At 43.7% G+C, this 22,167-nt stretch overlaps 1 protein-coding gene across 12 annotated transcripts in view; it reads left to right on the forward strand.

The window, feature by feature from the left end:
* RERE (arginine-glutamic acid dipeptide repeats) overlaps nucleotides 1-22,167 on the forward strand; it is a 719,262-nt gene that overhangs the window by 623,749 nt on the left and 73,346 nt on the right. For all 12 annotated transcript variants that reach the window (XM_063943111.1, XM_063943110.1, XM_063943109.1 and 9 more), the window contains 2 exons: nucleotides 20,037-20,135; nucleotides 21,069-21,149. In XM_063943111.1, the coding sequence (XP_063799181.1) occupies nucleotides 20,037-20,135; nucleotides 21,069-21,149 (180 nt within the window). The remainder of the gene's footprint in view (nucleotides 1-20,036; nucleotides 20,136-21,068; nucleotides 21,150-22,167) is intronic.

The raw sequence follows: 22,167 nt of genomic DNA on the forward strand, positions 1-22,167 counted from the left end.
ACCTTAAAAACTTTAAAACCCCATGGGTTAAATTTAGACAATGAGGTAAGGACCATTATCACAGGCAAATGACGACACTGTACACTAATGAGAAGCAATAGATCACACACAGCACGTAAAGACAACTCCACTCTCACGTATAGGAGAAATCATTCAACCACTAAGTCCATATAAAATGTCCACATAAAACAACTGCATGCACAATAAAAGCAATATACCTTAAAACATGAAGAATACATACCACCAATTAATTATCCATGCTTAACTATACCATTTATTTTTAAGTATAGCGTAATTAATATCCGGACGATATTACCCTATCTTTATTATTATCAATCTCTACCTCATCATATCAATACTGTTTACTATCCGCTTTTATCAATAATATTACTAGCGTACGAATACTATCATTAGCGCTCTCCAAGCTTGTACAGACTATAGTTCGATATTATCCTCACTATCCTTTTCACTATCCAATTACTTATACTGTTGTGTGTATACTATCAGGACTTACTATTTACATAATTAGGGACACAAAGAAATACGTGCTCTTAAATGTTCCTACTTTATTTCATTTATTTTATTTAGTTATCATTACCATTTTATTTTTATTTTTTATTTTTATTTTTATTTTTATTTTTATTTTATATTTAGTTTTATTTTTATTCTATTTTTATTTTATTTTATATTTATTATTATTATTTTATATTTATTTTTATATTTATTTTTATTTTTATTTTTATTTTATTATTTTTGTTTATTTACATTTATTTATTATTATCACTATTATTTTTATTTTTATTTTATTTTAATTTTGTATTTACTGTATTCATTATTATATATATATATTCTTTCCATTCACTTGTTCCCCGCTTATGGAATTCCTTCTTGACTCATCAGTAATATCCTGCAAGTTTCTTTCTATTCAATCAACTGGCCCCTCCCCCCTTTCCATGTGTACCTATTCAGGAACAATTAATCAAAACCACTCCCGCTGGATGTGGGCATAAAAAGCCCACACTAAAGATGGCGAAGACAGACTCCCTGACGAAGGCCAATACCGGCCGATACGCGTTGGAGCGCACACTGCTTTTTTACACTACTTGATTCAATCATTTCAACTGACAGAGCGTGAATCCAAGGACGGAGGAAAGAGAGAACGAAAGAACGACGAGAAATAGACGGGACCCACAGGCATCCGAGACCGGTCACGTGACCCAACCCGGAAGTGCAGGAGATCGCCGGGCCGCGGCCGAGACGGAAGAGACCGCTGGCGGGGGAACGAGGAGACGGAGCAGGAGCGTTAAGGTAAGGGACCCTGTAGGAGGAGAGAAGGCGCGGCGGACAGCACTAACTGTGCTAGAAGCAGCCCCTACCTCCCTCTCCAAGACTCACGACTGTTCTCCTCTCACCAGGGCACCGTGCTGCGCTCTTAGAGCGACAGCGGGGTGGACCGGGCTTAGAGGGGCACAGCCTGTCCAGGAGTCCTAATTACCTAGCACTCACCACACCCCGACCCCTATCGCCAGCGGCAATCCAGGGGTACCCCAAAAATATTTTTCTCATTTTTTTCGCTTTTTTCACCTTTTTAGGATCTTAATACAATTTTCAGTATTAGAATTGACTCTATATTAATTGACTTAAAGCTCTGGACTTTCATTTTTTTGCACACCTTCATGATTCACCCAGAGGTGGGACGCCACCATTCTGGAGTGACCAGCATTCTGTGAAACAACATATATCTTGACCACCAGTTAATCAGTACTACATTTGTTTCATCCCCCGACCCCTCCCCCGGGATTTTTTCCTCCCATTTTTTCTACATGAATATTCTATTATTATTATTAATATATTTTTTTTTTCATAAATTTCTTTATAAATAAAGATATATTCTTCTTTTTTCATCCCATTTCTCTATATTGCTATTTATTTATTAGTTCTAGTTTTCTGACTGCTTATTATATAAAGCATTTAACCAATTGTTATACATTTCACACATCAGGCGCACCTATGAAAACCTTTTGTTAAACTTACCTGAGTGAAGTATTTTTGGAGGTACTTCAACCATAGGTTGCAGCCCAAACAACTAAAAATATCCGGATACACGAGCGCCATTCGCCCTCTGTGTATATATATTAATATATATATATATATATATATATATATAATTATATCTATTTTAAGTTTGACCACTGGTGCCGAAGTGTATAACCTGAGTCTGTCCCGCAAGGCCTGAGTCTGTGTTGTTGAATTGGCCTGTTACTCCTAGCAGTGTTAATGCAGACTAGGGAGATGTAGCAGAGCTGTGCCATTTATTATGGAAATTCAATAGGTTTTAGTCCTGCTATAGATCATTCTAGACAATCTTGTGTTTCATTTCTGTAATAACAGCAGCACCTGCTTGCCGCAGCAGGAGTACTGTGACTTAATGTCTTTGCACAGACACAGTAATAGAAAGGTGTGTGGAAGGGAAGAAGGGATGGTGATAATACCAGGAGTGATAAAACGCAGTGCCACACAGTACTATAGGGATTTCAGAGAGTGTCCTTGTGTCTTGCTATTTCTGGTTTGCTTTATCCTTTTGCATGCTAGTTAGGAATGTGGGCCGACAATTTGTAAAATGAACTCTTCTAAAAATAAGCTGACAGCAGCAAGTCATCCCAAGGGATCTGTGTCGCTCACTCTTAAGGTTCCCAGGGATTTTAAGTCTGCCCCTGTTCTTGTGCAATGTATGTGTGTAAATATATACATTTAAACAATAATTTTTGTACCTTTTTTATAAAGATGTATTGTTATGCTTTGGTCCTCCTGCTAACATGCCCTCTCTGCTGCCATTGGTTTACAAAACTAAATTCTGTTTTACATATCCAGCAGAGCCACATGAAAAAAAGACCATAAACTGATAATTGTTTAGAGATCTCAATGTTTCCTTTTGCAAAATAGATTTATATATTTATTTTCTGCCCCTTGAAATCAGCAGTCCCATAAAAATACTGGTAGGCAATAACAAGAATGTTGGTGTTTACTATTTTCAGTTATTTTGTTTCTTTATGATTATGGTTTACCATGGTAACTACAGTCACATTATGTATTGAGCAGAGAGGCTTTAAGATGGCCCTATGATCTATGTCTGTGTTATGACTTCTTACTTCTCCCTCTTTGCCATCACAAGACATGCTGAGAGCTGTGATCATGAACAGATTGTCTGTGTCTGACAGCCATTTTGTTTACCCTCCAGAGAGGTGGATGAGCGAGAAAAAGTTAGTGGATTCATGCTGAAAAGTTGATTAATGCTGAAAAGTTGATTAATTTGCTGTTTAAGCCATTCTGTGTTAAGGACTAGACTTCTAAGAGCAAAGGATGGTTACCATTTGTCCTTGACACTCACGTGGGATCACCAGGCCATAACACCATACTCCACAGAAAGCATATGGGGACGGTTAAGAATGTCCACATCTCTTAATTTCTGGCTCAAATAGATTCACATTTGATATAAGAGGTTGTCTATTTTTAAAAAGTGGTGTGTCTTGTTAAATTCTGCATTCTGTATTATGCCTGGATTTGAATGCAAATTAGCAAAAAGCAAACCAAAAAAAAACCCCATTTTATTTAAGTGCAGGTTTTATCATAACAGTATGTGTGTATGATCCTATTGGAAAGGTGGATTGATGCCACAAATTATTGATTTTAGCGTAGTTTCTTGCAATTTCAATATTATGAAAACAAACCTTTTTTGGGGGGGGGGCAGTTTGAGTAGATATTTATTGCAGTGACAGGAGGAATAAGCTAACCAGTGGTAAAACATAGTGTATACTGCATAGACAAATTACTGATATTAATGTTTGCCTGTACCCAACAAAAATAGGCTCTGCCAAAAGGTGAGAAGTTTCTTATAGATAGATAGATATATATATATATATATATATATATATATATATATATGGGTCTTATATGTATGTTTATATAAAGAATCTGTGTAAGTACGTGTATGCTAGTGTGTATATATATATATATCTCTCCGTTTATCTCTTTGATATGTCACCAGTAGTCGCTTAAAAATAGGGTTTTGGTTACCTACCGGTAATTCTTTTTCTCGTAGTCCGTAGAGGAATCTGGGGTCCACATTAGTACCATGGGGTATAGACGGGTCCCTTGGGAGCCATGGGCACTTTAAGTGTTTAATAATGTTGGCTGGCTCCTCCCTCTATACCCCTCCTACCAGACTCAGTCTAGAAACTGTGCCCGAGGAGACGGACATCTTCGAGAGAAGGATTATACACAGATAGTGGCGAGATTCACACCAGCTCACACATACAAGGCACATCAAGCTAACTAACTTGAAACTCAGCAACCGCTGAAACATTACTTACCAAGTAACAATGCAGAACTCCACTATAATGAAGTTGTACTGAACCAAATAACGATAGCAGGAAAATGAAGCGCTGGGCGGTCGCCCAGCATCCTCTATGGACTACGAGAAAAGGATTTACCAGTAGGTAACCAAAATCCTATTTTCTCTTACGTCCTAGAGCAGTGACGGTTAACTTTGACACTCCCGCTGTTGTTGAACTACACATCCCAGCATGCCCTGCTACAGTTTTGCTATTTGGCCATGCTAAAACTGATGTAGGGCATGCTGGGATGTGTAGTTCAACAACAGCTGGAGTGTCAAGGTTAGCCATCACTGTCCTAGAGGATGCTGGGGTCCACATTAGTACCATGGGGATACACCAAAGCTCCCAGAACGGGAGGGAGAGCGCGGAGGCTTCTGCAGAACTGATTGACCAAACTTCAGGTCCTCAGCGGCCAAAGTATCGAACTTATAGAATTTTGCAAACGTGTTCGACCCAGACCAAGTTGCTGCTCGGCAAAGTTGTAACGCCGAGACACCCCGGGCAGCCGCCCAGGAAGACCCCACCTTATGAGTAGAGTGGGCCTTAACAGACGTAGGACACGGCAATCCTGCCGTAGAATACGCATGCTGGATAGTGAACCTGATCCAGCGAGAGATTGTCTGCTTAGAAGCAGGACACCCCATTTTCTTGGGATCATACAGGACAAACAGCGAGTCTGATTTTCTGTGACAAGCAGTCCTCCTCACATAGATTTTTAGAGCCCTTACAACATCTAAAGACTTTTATGAAATTGCGGAGTCAGTCGCAACTGGCACCACAATAGGCTGGTTGATGGGAAATGCCGACACAACCTTAGGAAGAAACTGCTGACATGTCCGAAGCTCTGCTCTGTCTTCATGGAAGATCAAGTAAGAGCTTTTACATGACAACCTTGTTCGTAATGCCCTTCCGAGCCAGCATCTGGCGTTCAATCTCCATGCCGTCAAACGTAGCCGTGGTAAGTCTTGATAGGCGAACAGCCCCTGCTGCAGCAGGTCCACTCGAAGAGGAAGAGGCCTCGGCTCTTCTAGCAGTAGATCCAGAAGTTTCGCGTACCAAGCCATTTTTGGCCTGTCCGGAGCAATGAGGATTGCCTGAACTCTTGTTCTCCTTGTAAGATTGAGAACTCTTGGAATGAGTGGAAGTAGAGAAAACATGTACACCGACTGGAACACCCACGGAGTCACTAGGGCATCCACTGCCTGCGGGTCCCTCGACCTGGAACAAAACCACAGAAGCTTCTTGTTGAGACAAGAGGCCATCATGTCGATTTGGGGTACGCCCCAAAGATCTGTTACCTCCGTGAACACCTTCGGATGCAGACCCCACTCAATGGCGATCGTGTCTGCTGAGGAAGTCCGCTTCCCAGTTGTCTACTCCCGGAATGAAGAATGTTGACAGCGCCAACGCGTTTTTTTCTGCCCAGAGGATGATTCTTGTCACCTCTGACATTGCAGCTCTGTTCTTCTTTCCGCCCTGTCGGTTTATGTAAGCCACTGCCATTACATTGTCCAATTGCACTTGAATGGCCCGATTTCTCAGTAGATGGGTCGCTTGGAGAAGACCATTGTAGACGGCTCTTAGTTCCAGAATATTTATCGGCAGGCTGGCTTCCAGACTTGACCACCTTCCTTGGAAGGTTTCCCCTTGAGTGACTGTGCCCCAGCCCCGGAGACTTGCATCCGTGGTTAGAAGGATTCAGTCCTGAATCCCGAACCTGCGGCCCTCCAGGAGGTGAGGTAGTTGCAACCACCAGAGAAGTGAAATCCTGGCTTTTGGTGATAGACGTATCCTCTGCATATCTAGATGGGATCCCGACCACTTGTCCAGGAGATCCAGTTGGAAGGACCGAGCATGAAACCTCCCGTACTGTAGAGCCTCGTAAGAGGACGCCATCTTTCTCAGAAGGTGAATGCACTGATGAACCGACACCCAGGCTGGCTTCAGAACATCCCGGACCATTGTTTGTATCACCAACTCTTTTTCCTCTGGGAGAAACACCCTCTGCACTTCTGTGTCGAGGATCATTCCCAGAAAGGACAACCTCCTGGTTGGTCCCAAATTTGATTTCTGAAGAGTCAGGATCCAACCGTGTTCCCTGAGTAGGTGGGTCGTGAGAAGAATGGACTGTAACAGCTTCTCCTTGGACGACGCCTTTATCAGCAGATTGTCCAGATATGGAATTATGTTCACCCCCTGTCTGCGGAGGAGAACCATCATTTCCGCCATCACCTTGGTGAATACCCTCGGTGCTGTGAAGAGGCCAAATGGCAGAGCCTGGAACAGATAGTGACAGTCCAACAGTGCGAATCGGAGATAAACCTGATGCGGCGGCCAAATCGGAATGTGGAGGTACGCATCCTTGATATCCAGGGATACCAGAAATTCCCCCTCATCCAGACCTGATATCACCGCCCTTAGAGACTCCATTTTGAACTTGAACTCCTTCAGAAAGGGATTTAGCTATTTTAGGTTCCGAATGGGCCTGACCGAACCATCCGGTTTCGGTACCACGAAAAGGTTTGAATAGTAACCCTTGTTTTGCATATGAGGAGGGACCGGTACAATAACCTGTGCCTCCAGCAACTTCTGGACGGCAGCCTGCAGGACAGCCCTGTCTGCCATCAAAGCTGGCAAGCCTGATTTGAAGAATCTGTGAGGAGGGAAATCTTTTCTGAGTCTCGCTCCCACCGGACCCACCTCCGGGGCGTGCAGTCCTCCGCGTACCTGAAGCAGGTTTCTGTTCCTGGGAACCCGCAGCAGCAGGTTTCTTGGATTTGGGCTGACCTCACCTAAAGAAGGTGTTGGACGGTCTGGCCTTTCGTGGCTTGGTAGCCCGAAAGGGCTGTGATGCAGTTGAAGAAAAGGGTTTCTTCGTAGAAGGTGCAGCTGAGGGAAGAAAGGGTGACTTACCCGCTGTAGCACGTGGAGATCCACGCATACAACGCTTCCCCAAAGAGATCCTGACCTATATAGGGTAGGGTCTCCACACTTCTCCTGGATTCCACGTTGGCAGACCACTGTCGCAGCCACAGTACTCGACGAGCTGAGACAGACTTGGAATAAATTCCTGCAGACATGGAACCCAGGTCTTTCAAGGTTTCTACCAGAAATCCTGCCGAATCCTGAATGTTACGCAAAACAATTCAACATCAGATTTATCCATAGTATCCACCTCCTCAAGAAATGTGCCTGACCACTTTACTATAGGATAGGCAAGCCAAGCACTGGCAATAGTGGGACGAAGTATAGCCCCTGAAGCCGTGTACATGGATTTGAGCATGTTATCAATTTTACGATCAGCCGGCTCTTTCAAGGCGATGGATCCTGGAACAGGTAAAACCACCTTTATTGAGAGTCTGGATACAGACGCGTCAACAATGGGTGGATTTTCCCATTTTTATTTTTCTCTTTCCTCCATAGGGAAAGGATACTCCACCAGGACCCTTTTAGGGATCTGGAATTTTTTCTCAGGGTTTTCCCAAGCTTTTTCAAAAATAGCATTTAATTCTTTTGACGCAGGGAAGGTTAGCTAGGCTTGCTTATTTTCAGTGAAGTAAGCCTCCTCAACCTGCACAGGTGTTGTATCAGTAATATTCAACACATCCCTGATGGCCTCTATCATCAACTGCACTCCTTTTGCAAGAGATGCTGCCACCCTCAACACATCCCCATCACCGTCCTCCATGTCAGAATCGGTATCCGTGTCACCTTGCATAATCTGGGCAAGAGCACGTTTTTGGGAGCATACAGTATGGGGCCCTGAGGTAACCGAATCGGACCAAACTGCCATAGAGTTCTGTAAAACCTGAGTTGCAGATTCATTTTGTGCAACTCTAGTAGAAATCTGAGAAATCATACTTTTAATAGAGGCTAACCACTCAGGCTCCCTTGCTGGGACCTGCGCTAACACAGTGCAATCCTGATAACATGGAATGGGATCATCCTGAGAGGACATAGCCTCTGCAGCATATGGCACAGAGTCTCTGGACATAGCTTAATGGAAACCACAGACACTCCACACACACACGGCAGAGCAGACAGAGTTTCACCCACAAGAATGGCAAGAGAGACCGAGATTGGAGCCAACCCACACACAGTGCTTTTTAGGTAAAGAGACCCCCAACCAGCACTGACTGTGCACATTAATAGGTTACACAGCCCTTATACAGCCTCCCCACCCCCTTCTACAGCCCCCTGTGAGAGATAGCTGGAGTTGTTCTGGAGGGACTTGCTCTTCACTGACAGAGTTGTGCAGGCAGGAAAATGGCGCTGAACGCTGATGGGTCCGCTCTGAGGAGAAGCTCCGCCCCCAAATTGGCGCTGTCTTCACGCTCTTCATAGGATTATACTGGCCTGAGGAATTATGCTGGCAGAGATCCTGGGACCCCGACAGGCTGTGAGACCAGTGTAGGGTGTAGGCGCTGGATCAGGGCGCCCCTCACAGCGCCGCACTATGTACCACTGAGCCCCGGAGTGCAGTTAGTACTGCACTCCATACCCTGTTGCTGCCATCTTCACACCGACCCCCTGTTTGCTAGGGGGGTTGGTGACTCACTCGCCACCAATCTTCTGGCTCTGTAAGGGGGTGGCAGCATGCTGCTGGGGTGAGTGATCCCCTGTGGCGGGGAACGATCGATCCCCTCAGGAGCTCAGTATCCTGTCAACCGAGATAGTGGCTCAGACCCTGCAGGGCGGACACTACTCTAACACCCCCCCCCCATCCCCCCTTAGTCCCACGAAGCAGCAGCCTCCCTGTAAAATAATAAACTCTAAAAAAAAAAAAACTTTTTCTAAAGAAGCTCTGTAGAGCTCCCCTAGCTGTGACTGGCTCCTTCGGGCACATTTTCTAAACTGAGTCTTGTAGAAGGGGCATAGAGGGAGGAGCCAGCCCACACTCTCAAACTCTTAAAGTGCCAATGGCTCGTCTATACCCTATGGTACTAATGTGGACCCCAGCATCCTTTAGGACATAAGAGAAAATACCCTATCCATCTCACCTATCCTATTCCAGTAGCACATATACCAATGCTGTTTTAATTTACGGTATAGCTGACGCCCTCCATACGATAGGGAGTGACATAGATTGGCTGTATTTGAGGTGCTAATGTTAACTAGTTCTGACTTTGTGCTAGTACCAGGTACCGCCTTCTGGCGCTGTTACATACATACATACATACATACATACATACATACATATATATATATATATATATATATATATATATATATATATTATGACTGTTCATGAATATGTGCACACAAAGAAACACAGGACTGATGCATGAAATAGTGCATATAGCATATTGTCTTAAACATGCTAAATTTAAAGTCTAGAAGCGAATTTGGGGTTGCCGGAAATTATTATCCTGCTGAGCAGTACTGCATTCCTTAGGAGAGACCTGACATTAATATACTGTTTTAATAACCCATCTATCATGTTCCTTATCTGATATTGCACAATAAGCTATCCACAACATATTGCAAACCTGTTTTTTCTGCCTTTGTGGAATGTCATTTTCTGAGTCTTAATATAATTTCTGCAGCGGGGTACACTGTGTTCCACAGTGAATACATCGGGGTGTAGAGATGGATCTTGATCCAGGCACCAACAGGATAAAGCCTAAGCTGTCCCAGGATGCATTGGGGCCACCTCTATAACCCTGCCTCCAGGCACTGTGAGTTCAGTTTCGACTTGGTGTCTGCATGAACAGGTCACTTAACAGGGGGGTTGCACTGGGCAGCCCTGAAAAAACTTTTAGAAGAGTGCAAGGGCCTCCGCACTTGCATTCCAGGGTGACATTCTGTGCTGCTGCTCCGTCACCTCCCCAGCGGTGTCTCATACTCCCGCTGGCTCTGTTGCTGGGTACTTGGGGAGGGGATGCTCCGGCATTGGTCAGACGGTCGCAGCGCTTTCCTGGTTCGCGTGACTGCTACAGAAGGGAGGAGTTAAGAGGGTCCCCCAGGCGGGACCCGCTATTAAATCGCATTCCAATCGCAGTCTAAGGAGATGGATTGCGACGCTGGCGTGGACACTGTAACCGAGCAGGGACCCCACTATATTCACCAGGGCATAGGAGTACAGGTCGGATATACAAATATCCACTTTAATAAGACTTCATAGTACCAGGTGGTGAAGTCCAGCATAGGGGAGCCGGCACTTGATCTGTAGCCCATCCCCTGCCCCAGGCGCCATCTACTGCTGGTGTTCTTGCCCTGGAGCTGCCTCGCACTCTCCCTCACTCCCTGAATGAGACTTTGGGCGCCATTTTCTAAAATAGATATGACTGGTCTCTGGGACTGTAGGCCAAGGTCTCCTTTGTAAACCCGCCTGTACATCAGTGCCGTGGTTTTACAAGCACTTAAGTATTCTACATGTCAATATTAAGACAGCGTTAGTTAAGAACAAGTGTACCTGTGCCAGAATATATCGTACGAGTATTCTGATATATACATCCGGTCTCAGACCGTGCATTGTTTTATATAATATACATATACTAGTCCAGTGCAGTTTTATTGAATTACTAAAATAATTATCTGCATTGTCACTGTGACTCTGTGTGCCTGTATCTGCTGTGTGGATTTCACTTTCAGTGTATCCCAGCTATGTCTTTCACTGTATTCTGTACCCTGAGGGACTAGGTTCGTCGGGGTCCATATATAGTGCTTCTCAGTATTTACCGATTAAATGTACTCTACTTTGTACTCAGTCACCTAATACCGGATTTATTTGCTGGTGTTGTGTACTGGGCACTCAGTCGCATAATACCGGACTTATTCGATGGTGTTTGTGTACTATGTGCGCAATCACATACTTGGGAATTTATTTGCAGGTATTGTACTCTGTCTGGCTGTATCGTACTAATACGCTCTGCGGTTGCATTCACTAATGTCTAACGCAAAGGGCGGGAAATCAGAGGACGCTCCTGCAGCGCATGTGCCAAGGATATGCCTGAGGGGGGGAAGTTTTGTATGACGGTCTGTGTTCTATGTGCCATACACTCCCAGTCAGCTCGCGGCTCCTGTAACCAATCAGGAGCCATCTTGGGCGGCATTCTCAGCTATGCTACATACGCTTGTGACATGCCTTACCCCCCCCCTATGGGACCTTCTGTGCAGTTACAGCCACATGGTAAATCCACCTTGGGCGGATAGTTTGTCTACCCAGTTGCAGCAATTGAGTTAATCCTTGGTTAGACACAAAACTGCCCCAAGTCAGTCTCACGTCACGTGGCCATCTAAGCGTGCTACTTCCTCCTCCTCCAAATCCACTAATCTCTCAGAAGATTCTTCTGATGAGGATGGGTAGTATACTGTCCCGTCAGACACTGACACAGCTTCTTCTGACGAGGACTCTACTACTCAGGTTGATGTCCCTGACTTAGTGGTTGCTATTAAGCAGTTCCTACAAATCACTGATGAGGATTCCACTACGGTGTCTAAGAAATATGATAAGATTAAACGTCAGAAGGTAACTAAAATATTACCGCATTCTGACCATCTAGTGGACATACGACTAGAACCCTTGTCTTCTCCAGGATAGAATTTCTCCCTGTCTAAAAGGATGGTAGCTCGCTATCTTCGTACAGAGTTGTATAACAAGCGGGAAAATTCACCACAGGTGGATTCCCATGTCACCCGTCTAGTGATGTCGTCTACTCTGCCTGTCACCACACTGAGTGAACCGACAGATATGTGCGTGGCGGGATGCCTGAAGTCTGTTTACTCCCTTACTGGTGCTGTACGTAGACCCACTATAGCAGCCTCTTGGGCTGCAAAAGGAATTGAAGCATGGGTTCAGGCATTAGAGCTGCCTCAGGTTATATCTGATATTGCCAGACAATACCTGTCTCACATTACCACCGCCGCCTATTAAATTCAGGAGGCGTCCTCTAAGGCAGGTGTGTTGGCGGCCAAGGCATCGACTATGTCCATCCTGGCTCGCTGTATTCTGTGGTTGAAGTCATGGAAGGTGGACCTGGACTCCAAAAAGACCTTGGAGGTACTCCCTTTTAAGGGAGACATCCTGTTTGGGGAAGACCTCAATAAAATTGTGGCTGACTTGGCGGCTACTAATACTGCCTTTCTCCATAACTCTACTCCTTCTGCACAGAAGGCAAAAGGTACCACTATTCGCTCCTTTCGGCCTCAAGGGAAAGCAAAAGGTCAGGCATACCTAAGACAGTCTCGTGCTTCCAAAACCACAAAGTCCCAGGCTAAACAATCCTGGGCAGCCCGTCAGCCTTCTTCTAAACATGACAGGCCTCCCCCAGATCCCAGAGAGGCAGAGGATACTACTCGACCCTGTTTATAGTACCGAAACCCAATGGGTCTTTCCGGCCTATACTCAATCTCAAATCATTGAACACGTTTGTGAGAACATCAAAGTTCCGTATGGAAACACTGTGCTCAATTGTACTGGCCATGGAACCTGAAGATTATATGGTATCCCTGGATATACAGGATGCTTACCTGCATATACCTATTGCCTTGTCGCATCAGCAAAATCTGCGGTTTGATATTGGCAACCTTCACTATCGGTACCAGGCTCTGCCGTTTGGACTGGCCATGGCCCCTCGGATCTTCACCAAGGTTATGGCCGTGATGACGGCTCATCTCTGTCACCAGGGAGTAAGGATCCTGCTGTATCTGGTAAACTTTCTACATGCCCATAGGAGGCTCATCAACTGGAAGAAATCCTAGCTGGTCCCTGCTCGGAGCATGGTCCTCCTGGGGGCACTGCTGGACACACACAGTCAACGGCTGTTTCTGTCTCCAGAGAAGGTCCTGAACCTTCAGGACAGGATAAGCTACTTCCTCGCTCGCCCAAGAGTGTCGATACACTCGGTGATGCATTTACTAGGCCTGATGGTGTCTGCTCATCAGATTAGGTCTCTCATGATCTCCTTGACTCTGGAGGTTTGTCTATTTCTGACCTGGTGGCTATAGGACCAGCAGTTAAGCAGTGGCCGTCCCTTCTGGATCCCCAACCTGGGTCCTACTGACTACAGATGCCAGTCTGAGAAGCTGGGGCGAGGTGTAGGAGCAACACTTTCCAGGGTTGTTGAAAAAGGAGGAACCACTCCTCCCGATAAACATTCTGGAATTGCGTGCAGTGTTCAATGCTTTGTCTCTCGTCCTGCCTCTGTTAAAGAACAGGCATGTTCAAGTACGGTCAGACAACGCCGCTACGTTAGCATATATAAACCATCAAGGAGGCACTCGAAACCGCTTGGCAATGATGGAAGTATCAAAAATCCTTTGTTGGGCAGAACGCCGTCTACCAGCAATATCGGCAGTGTTCATTCCGGGACTCCTCAACTGGGAAGCGGATTCCTCAGTCGTCAGGACGTGCATGCCAGGGAGTGGAGTCTTCATCAGGAATTTTTCAGCTCCTAGTGGACAAATGGGGCCTACCAGATGTAGACCTGATGGCGTCTCGATACAATCACAAAGTTCCGGTCTTCGGATCAAGAACCAGAGATCCTCAAGCAGCGTTTGTGGACGCGCTGGCTATTCCATGGAACTTTAGGCTGCCCTACATGTTCCCTCCAGTGTCACTCCTGCCCAGAATACTACGGAAGTTCAATCAAGAAGGAGGAATACTACTTCTAATCGCTCTAGTGTGGCCCAGACGGCATTGGTTTGCAGACCTGCAGCGTCTATCGATAGAGCGTCCTCTTCTACTTCCTCAACGATCAGACTTCCTCGTTCAGGGCCCTTGCGTCTACCCGTACTTGTCCAGACTGGCCCTGAGGGCCAAAGGATTCTCCGAGGCGGTTATCCAAACTATGCTAAATGCCCGAATACTGGCATCTGCACGGATATATTACAGGGTCTGGAATTGTTACTTCACCTGGTGTGCTGCTAAGATTTATGATGCATACAAAATCAGATCATCCAGACATCTGGTTTTTCTGTATCAATGCCTGGATTTAGGCCTTCGTCTGGCCTCCCTCATGGTTCATATATCTGCCTTGTCTGTGTGGTTTCAGAGAACAATTGGGTCTATTCCTGACGTTCATACTTTCAACGGTGGTGTTATCTTTTCACCTTAACCCAGAGATTGTTGTTCCGGCTTTCATCTTTTCTGGTTTGTCCTCCAAAGAGTGGTCTTTGGATGTGGTACAGGCTCTCCGTATATAGGTCGAGTGGACTGCCTGTATCAGGAGGTCAGATTCCCTTTTTGTACTTTTTGGTTTTCACAAACGTGGCTGACCTGCGAATAAGCAAAACTTGGCCAGATGGATTAGAATGGTGATTGCACAAGCTTATACAAAGGCTGGACCTCCAGCTCCTGCTGCTAATAATAAAGCCCATTCTACTCGTCTGCTGGACCCTCTTGGGCGGCCTGCCGTGACGCGTCCGCAGAACAATTGTGCAAGGCGGCTACTTGGTCCTCAGTGAACACATTCATTAGGTTCTATGCCTTTGATACTTCCGCCTCCCAGTATGCTTCCTTTGAACGCCGGGTTCTCTTACCCGCTAAGGCACGTCCCCTCCCTTGAGGAACTGCTTTAGGGCATCCCTGATGTATTCCCTGTGGAACACAGTGTACCCTGCTGTAGAAAAGGGGATTTATGGTAGACTCACCATTGTTAAATCTCTTTCTGCGAGGTACACTGGGTTCCACAGTGCGCCCGCCCTGACTCACCTAGCTTCTATGGGTTTGTATGACATTAGCCGCTGGTCCCGTCTCCTGTCGTGAGAATGTGCTTCTCTGTGGCTAACAACTGCCTTCTCTTTTACCTGCTCCTGCATTGGACTGGTTAACGAAACAGAGCTCACAGTGCCTGGAGGCGGGGATATAGAGGAGGCCCCAATGCATCCTTGGACAGCTAAAGCTTTAACCTGTTGGTGCCTGGACCAAGATCCATCTCTACACCCCGATGTATTCCCTGTGGAATCCAGTGTACCTCGTAGAAAGAGATTTAACAATGGTAAGTCTACCATAAATCTCCTTTTAATCCTATTCATTAACTGAATCTTGAAATATGAATGTTTCGTTCTAGTATCTATGAAGCTAAGGTGGTTCAAAACACCTTTATCTTGTGTGGCTTTGGCAATGTAATGACTCATTACAGAAACCTTGATTGCCTCAGTTGCATTTCCTTGCCCCAATTCAGATTGGAAACGGGAAAGGTAACTACAGAGTATGCACTATAATTATTTACAGATATAAATTAGAATTCAGCTCTGTAAGGATGTGTGAGAATATATTAGTAAACAAAGGGACCCACCAGCTCTGCCGCCGCTAAAAAAAAGCGAATTACGACTCTGGCCGCAGTGAGAAATAGATATCTGTTTCAGTCCTGAATTCATGGCTTGCCTGTGTAGTGTGGTGTTATGAGTTTTGTTTTGCTGCTACTCGTTGAATGGCCATCTCTTATAGTAAAAGTCAGTGGTTCCCAAACGCGGTCCTCAAGGCATCCCAACAGTCCAAGTTTTAGGGCTAGCCCTGTTTGTGCAAAGATGGTATCATTAACCTGACTGAGGTACTAATGAGAAAAATACAAGTAGGGAAGAATGGAAGACCAAACAGGAAAAGCTAAAGGTGACTAAGTCACCTATGCCTAAGCGTGGATATTCTTAAAACCTGGACAATAGTTGCCTACCTGCTGCTACCCTTATAGCCACAAATCTCCTGCTGCCCTGCTTTGTAGGTCAATTCCCCCTGATTCTTCAGATTCTGCATGGGGTGACACTAAGAAGTGTATTTGGAAGAATAGTGATTTGCTGTAGTTGTTCAGGAGTCACTGCTGACGACTCTTTACTCTTGTTGGAACCTCTAACACTAACAGGAGAGAGAGACAGCAGCACATGATCTTATGTTTGCTGATGTGCACTGACCCAAAGCCTCTGCTGTTATGTAAGACTCTTTAGTTAAACACATTTGTTTAATTAGAGTTTCTGGTGTCTGTAATGGTATGGAAAATAGCACATCCAATAAATATAGGTAGTGCCTACAAGATGCAGACGTCCAGTGTTCATGATAAAATAACATCTAATACACCAAAATCACAATTTTCTTATATGATTAGGGATGAAATCACACAAGGTCAAATTGCATTTGGAATTTATAGCATAGGCATCTCATTTATCATGTATAATGTGCTTAGTGAGAAGAAAAGAAATATCACAGCGAATAGTTACAAACAAGAAACCCAGTATTGCAGACAACAATGTTAGTATCAATACTCGCAAAACTTCACAAAATATATTCTTACTAATGTTATATAGAAATATCTCGCAACAACAAGCATTTAAGCATAGACACGCCCATTTGTGGAGCTAGACATGCCCTTTGGGCAGAGTATGACACGCCCCCTCGGAGGCGTGACGGGCTTTGCGCAGCACATCCTACTGTAATCTCCCTGATTGTAGATTTCAAAAGTAGGCAAGTATGACCTGGACTGTTGGGGTGACTTGAGGACCATGTTTTGGAACCCCTGATATGTCGTCATAAGCACATGTGGGGGAGCTTTGTATTCATTGGGTGTCTTTTAAAGTTTTTAACTCCAGTGTGACATGGAGAGTTTTATTTACTTGAATTCGTTTTATTGCTTAACTGATATACGGTATATGTTAATTCATCTGTTCCCAGCATCTGACCTGATTAGCCTCCAAAGGTCGAACATATTAAGTGGGTGGCATCGTTGCCTTGCAGTACTGAGGTCTCTATTTAGGTTTTGACCCATATGATGATGTTGTTAATTTTTTCTAATTATTATAATATAATAATAATAATAGTAATAATAATGTCATTATCAATTATAAAGCTTTTCCTGTTTGGCCTTCCATTCTTGTCTACTTTTATTTTTCTCATGTTTTTTTGGTGACTTGAAACAAAAATGGATCTACTACCAGTTATTTCTATATAGCGCACACATATTCCGCAGCGATTACAGAGAATATTTGGTCATTCACATCAGTCCCTGCCGCAGTGGAGCTTACAATCTATAATCCCTACCACATGTACACACAAACATATTCATGCTAGGGTTACATTTTGTTGGGAGCCAATTAACCAACCAGTATATTTTTGGATTGTGGGAGGAAACCGAAGTAAACAGAGGAAACCCACACAAGCATAGAGTGAGTATATAAACTCCACAGTTAGAGCCATGGTGGAAATTGAACCCATAACACCAGTGCTGTGAGGCAGTAATGCTAACCATTTCATCATCCGTGCTGCCTGGACTGATATTAGCAGGTGCCAGACTAAGAGCGATCCCCTAATTACATATGAAGTCACATTACTTTTAAGGTGTTGAAAAATAAAAATTTTAACCAATACTGTAATTTTGTGTGTTTTTCCTTCTGGAGCTCCGGTTTCCTTCCACAATCCAAGTACAAAACTGGTAACTAGTTTCTGATTAAGCTGACCCCTGTGTTTAATGCCTGTGATACAAAAATAAGATGTCGAGATTCACAGGACATTAGTTTGATATGTCTGACTAATAAGCTTCTGTGATTGTTCCGCACTGTTGGCATATTGTTTTTGTGTTTTTGTTTTGTTTTTGTTTTGTTTTTGTTTTTTAATATAAAGAGTTACCATGCCATTATCTCCTGAACATCAAACATGTATAATTCCCTTTATTGTATCATCAACACACAGAGATGAGGTCTGTGTACCATACGTAATCTATCTCACACTCGCCTACATCAGCTTCCTCCACAGCTTGGTGTGCCAGTACTTGTGCTCTCTGCCCGCTGGTGTGCTGAGCAGTTTGTGCCCGGTTGCCAGATTACAATATCCTGCACAGAGGTGGCTTGTTTGAACGTATTGATTTTCTGAGTTTTGTACTGACGTCACCTTAGACTCATCTGGTTGTGAAACATTAGTAAGTCTGCTGCGTTGGTCCTGTCAAACACGCTCTTAACGATCAGAGTCACTGCGGTCTCCTCCTGCAGCTGTGCTAGATATAATTCTAGGTAGTCTGCACAGTCCAGGAATTAGTGTATATACAGCCTTACCATACTGAGATATTTACTAAATGAATTTATGTAGGAACCCTTCCTTCCGGTAAGCTTGACGTCCCTCGTTTCCCAGGTGTTTGCATTCTCTTGGACTTAAATAAGATTGCAATATTACGTCCCAGATTTTATGTCTAAAGTAAAGCTGCGTACACACTGGGGGTAATTCCAAGTTGATCGCAGCAGGATATTTTTTAGCAGTTGGGCAAAACCATGTGCACTGCAGGTGTGGCAGATGTAACATGTGTAGAGAGTTAGATTTGGGTGGGTTATTTTGTTTCTGTGCAGGGTAAATACTGGCTGCTTTACTTTTACACTGCAATTTAGATTTCAGATTTAACTCACCACACCCAAATCTATCTCTCTCTGCACATGTTATATCTGCCTCCCCTGCACTGCACATGGTTTTGCCCAACTGCTAAAAAAAATTCCTGCTGCGATCAACTTGGAATTACGACACGTGCGGCGGCCGAAACTAACTGTATTGAAGCCGGAGGCATGAGCCTCCGATATAGATAGTATTGGCCCTGCCTGCACCCACTATATTTCATTGCGATGCTGATCCCGCTGGGCCGTGCATCGGCAATGCAAGGTGTGCATACACACGGTGCGATATGCACCTTCAGCCTTGATGGTATACACTAAGCACAAACATTTACCTTTTAATTGCTTTTACAGAGATACTTCTTGATGTTCCTTGTCTATATTAATATAAATTGGAGGATGCATGTTCACTGCTCTGCTTTTGTCCCCTAACTCGTTGGGTGAGGGGGGTAATAAAGGGAATGTTTGAGAGTACTGGAAGTGCGTTGAATGCTGCCCTAAATTGCTAGAAAATACAGGATATCCTATGCTTCCAAAATGTGTTTCTTCTGTGTTATATGCTACTGTACTGAAGTGGTTGTATCTTTTCATCAGTCCGATGCAAATGTATATCAACCTTTAATGTACACAATAAACAGGCCTAGATGTGTCTCCAGACCGCCGGACACATATCTGCATCCCCTAGAGGTAGTGGGAAGAGGTTCTGTTGCTGGTCTAGTTTCTCCAGTAATTCAAATTCCCTATATGCTGATAAGATCATTTTCCAAACATTGTTCATTATTTCCTGGTAGTAACACTGTTTATTAACAAATAGATAGACCTTGCCATAGTCTTGGCTGCCTGTAATGTTCGATTGTAATGAATGGGGATGGTAGCGACATGATTCCAAGGTCACGTGTCTTCTGGAATATCCAGCTCAGACGGACGCTGTTCTGCATAAATAACATTTCTCTATTATTTGTTCAGCTATTAGAGAGATTTTGTTTAACACGTTTTTTCATACCCTTATTATAGGTTAATTTTGCAGAATATTTAATTATTTGTGTAACTTTAAGTGTTCTGTAACAAAATTCAAGATATTCATGCAATCTGCAGAAATGCCTTTCCATTCACAGCTTATGATATGACAGATATATATGGTTATTTATGTGTAAGTTATGACAACCACACATTGTATGTGTGCTCATTTCCTACATTTTATGAAGGGAAAGAAGTGGGTGCCTCAAGTCACAGCTGTGTGTTTTGTTAGGCTTCCAGGAGATAACATTTTAACCGATTAATGTGGCGTTCCATGTAGGATCAATTGAATTGACCTTTTCTTATGTGTGTGTTTTCCATTAGCTTCACGAAAGCAACTATGATGCTGGGAAGGCATTACAGCGTTTGGTTAAGAAGCCAGTTCCCAAGCTGATAGAGAAGTGCTGGACAGAAGATGAAGCGGTATGATAGCGCTGTATTATGTTGTGTACACATGACTGCCTCCATTAATGCTCTGGATTTCTTAGCGCCAGCATTTAGTACCCAGTTTTGTTAAAAATAAACAATTACCACCAGATTCAAGAGTAAAGGACACTGAGAAGAAGAGCTAGCACTTGAGTGAAACTGGGCTTATTGGAAGATAATGGAAGATCCTTTTAAGAAAAAAAATGTACTTGTACGTAAAAAGATAACCAGAAAAATAAAACTTTCTCCCCTCCCTTCTGAGGAGAAGCATTCACATAAAGCAAGGCCTGCAGACTGTCATAGTTCTATCTATAAAAGGCACTATTGATGGCAGCTGCATCCTTTTTATAAGGACACTTGCACACACCTGGCAGAATAAATCTTTGCAGTAGCCTCAGTACAGAATATACCCTGGTCACGTATTTATGACCTATAAAACATGATAGGGTCCTAAGGCCTCTTGGATGGAGATGATGACAAGTTTATGTTCTTCTCCCTTCAACACTTGTTGCTGGTTACTCAGTGGAACACATACTGCTGATGTTTGTAGTGGCCAGTTTCCATAGTACATGTAACTTCCATGTGAGCCATTTTGTTTAATTCTGGTTAACCTACTTGTACCCATGATTAAAGATTTGAAAAAATGTATATAAAAAAATAAATAAAACACACCCCAGCTTGCACTGCAGGCTGCCCGCCCACCCCAGCTTGCACTGCAGGCTGCCCGCCCCCCATAATATGACATAATATTTTAACACATATAACGTGTAACAAAACCTATAAATTCGTTTATTCCACATTTTGCTACCTCATGTTGCTACTCTGAAAGACCTAGCCTTGTATCCTTCAAACCATTTTTAATTTTTGCATGCTTGTCTCTATTATTAATATGATAATACTTATTATTTGCTTTACTACTTGGCAATACAGAAACGGTTTATCAAAGGATTAAGACAGTATGGAAAGAACTTCTTCAGAATTCGAAAAGAATTGCTTCCCAATAAAGAGACGGTGAGTTTTTTTTGTAGCTCTGATCTTTTTGAATGTGTTTTAATGTAACTGAAACTGATCACAGCTGTGAGGCATTCAGGAGAGCTTCTGAATTGCAGTAACAGCCGATATAATCCCGAAAAGGACAAGGTTTCCCCCAAAACCTGTGCTGTACCCTACGAGTTTGCTGAGGGAGTCCCTGCTGATGACTTCACCGTTACTAAAATAAAGCCTGGCGGTTCTACATAAGTCTACAATTCTCTCCAGGTATTGCTGTCGGAAATTGGACATCAGAAATGAGGAACGACACTTGTTGGAACGTAAGATAGGGCTCAGAGTGTTCAGTCTGAGAGTTCCACGACTGATCCTCTTTATCTAGCACTTGCATCACTTTTATTCTGCTAGAAAATGAAAAATAACCTTAGGTCACAAGGTGGCAGCAGATAGATAATGGGGCAACTTGCTGTCCTGCTGCTTAGGCATAGACTTATGTAGCTTTTCTTGGAAATTCAGATTAATAGTATTTTCTTCGGAAGTAGTTGGTGTGGGGACTGACAGTGAGGTAAGTAGTCTTACTGGACTACAGCAGGAATAATCTCTCCAATTTGACCATTTAGCAAAGTTCTCAATAGATGATATAATAACACTGTACAAGGATGGGTAGCTGGGAAAGGTAGAATGGAAATCCGCTCGTAGGCAAGATGGCTGTCCTGAGGTGCGGGAAAAAAACAGCAGAGGTGTTTTTTCCATGAGTTTCAGTAGCATTTGTGGCAATACTAATTGAGTATTACCTATGTTTTGTTAAATTGAGCCAGCGACTGTTTGTTTTCCTTGGCTTTGAACTCTCCCAAGTTACTGATCTCCTAAATGTCACAAATCAGGTTTCTGCCAAAAGAGCACAGGTTTAGTGTTCTCTTATTGGCTAGCCAAAACACATAAGAGCTGATTAAAACTTAACAAGTAAATCTGAACTGCTCATCGCTATTTTTTTTTTTTTACCTGAAGTAATGAAGAAATAACTATAGGCGCACTGGCAGTC

This window comes from Pseudophryne corroboree, chromosome 10, assembly GCF_028390025.1.
Source record: "Pseudophryne corroboree isolate aPseCor3 chromosome 10, aPseCor3.hap2, whole genome shotgun sequence".
NCBI lineage: Eukaryota > Metazoa > Chordata > Amphibia > Anura > Myobatrachidae > Pseudophryne > Pseudophryne corroboree.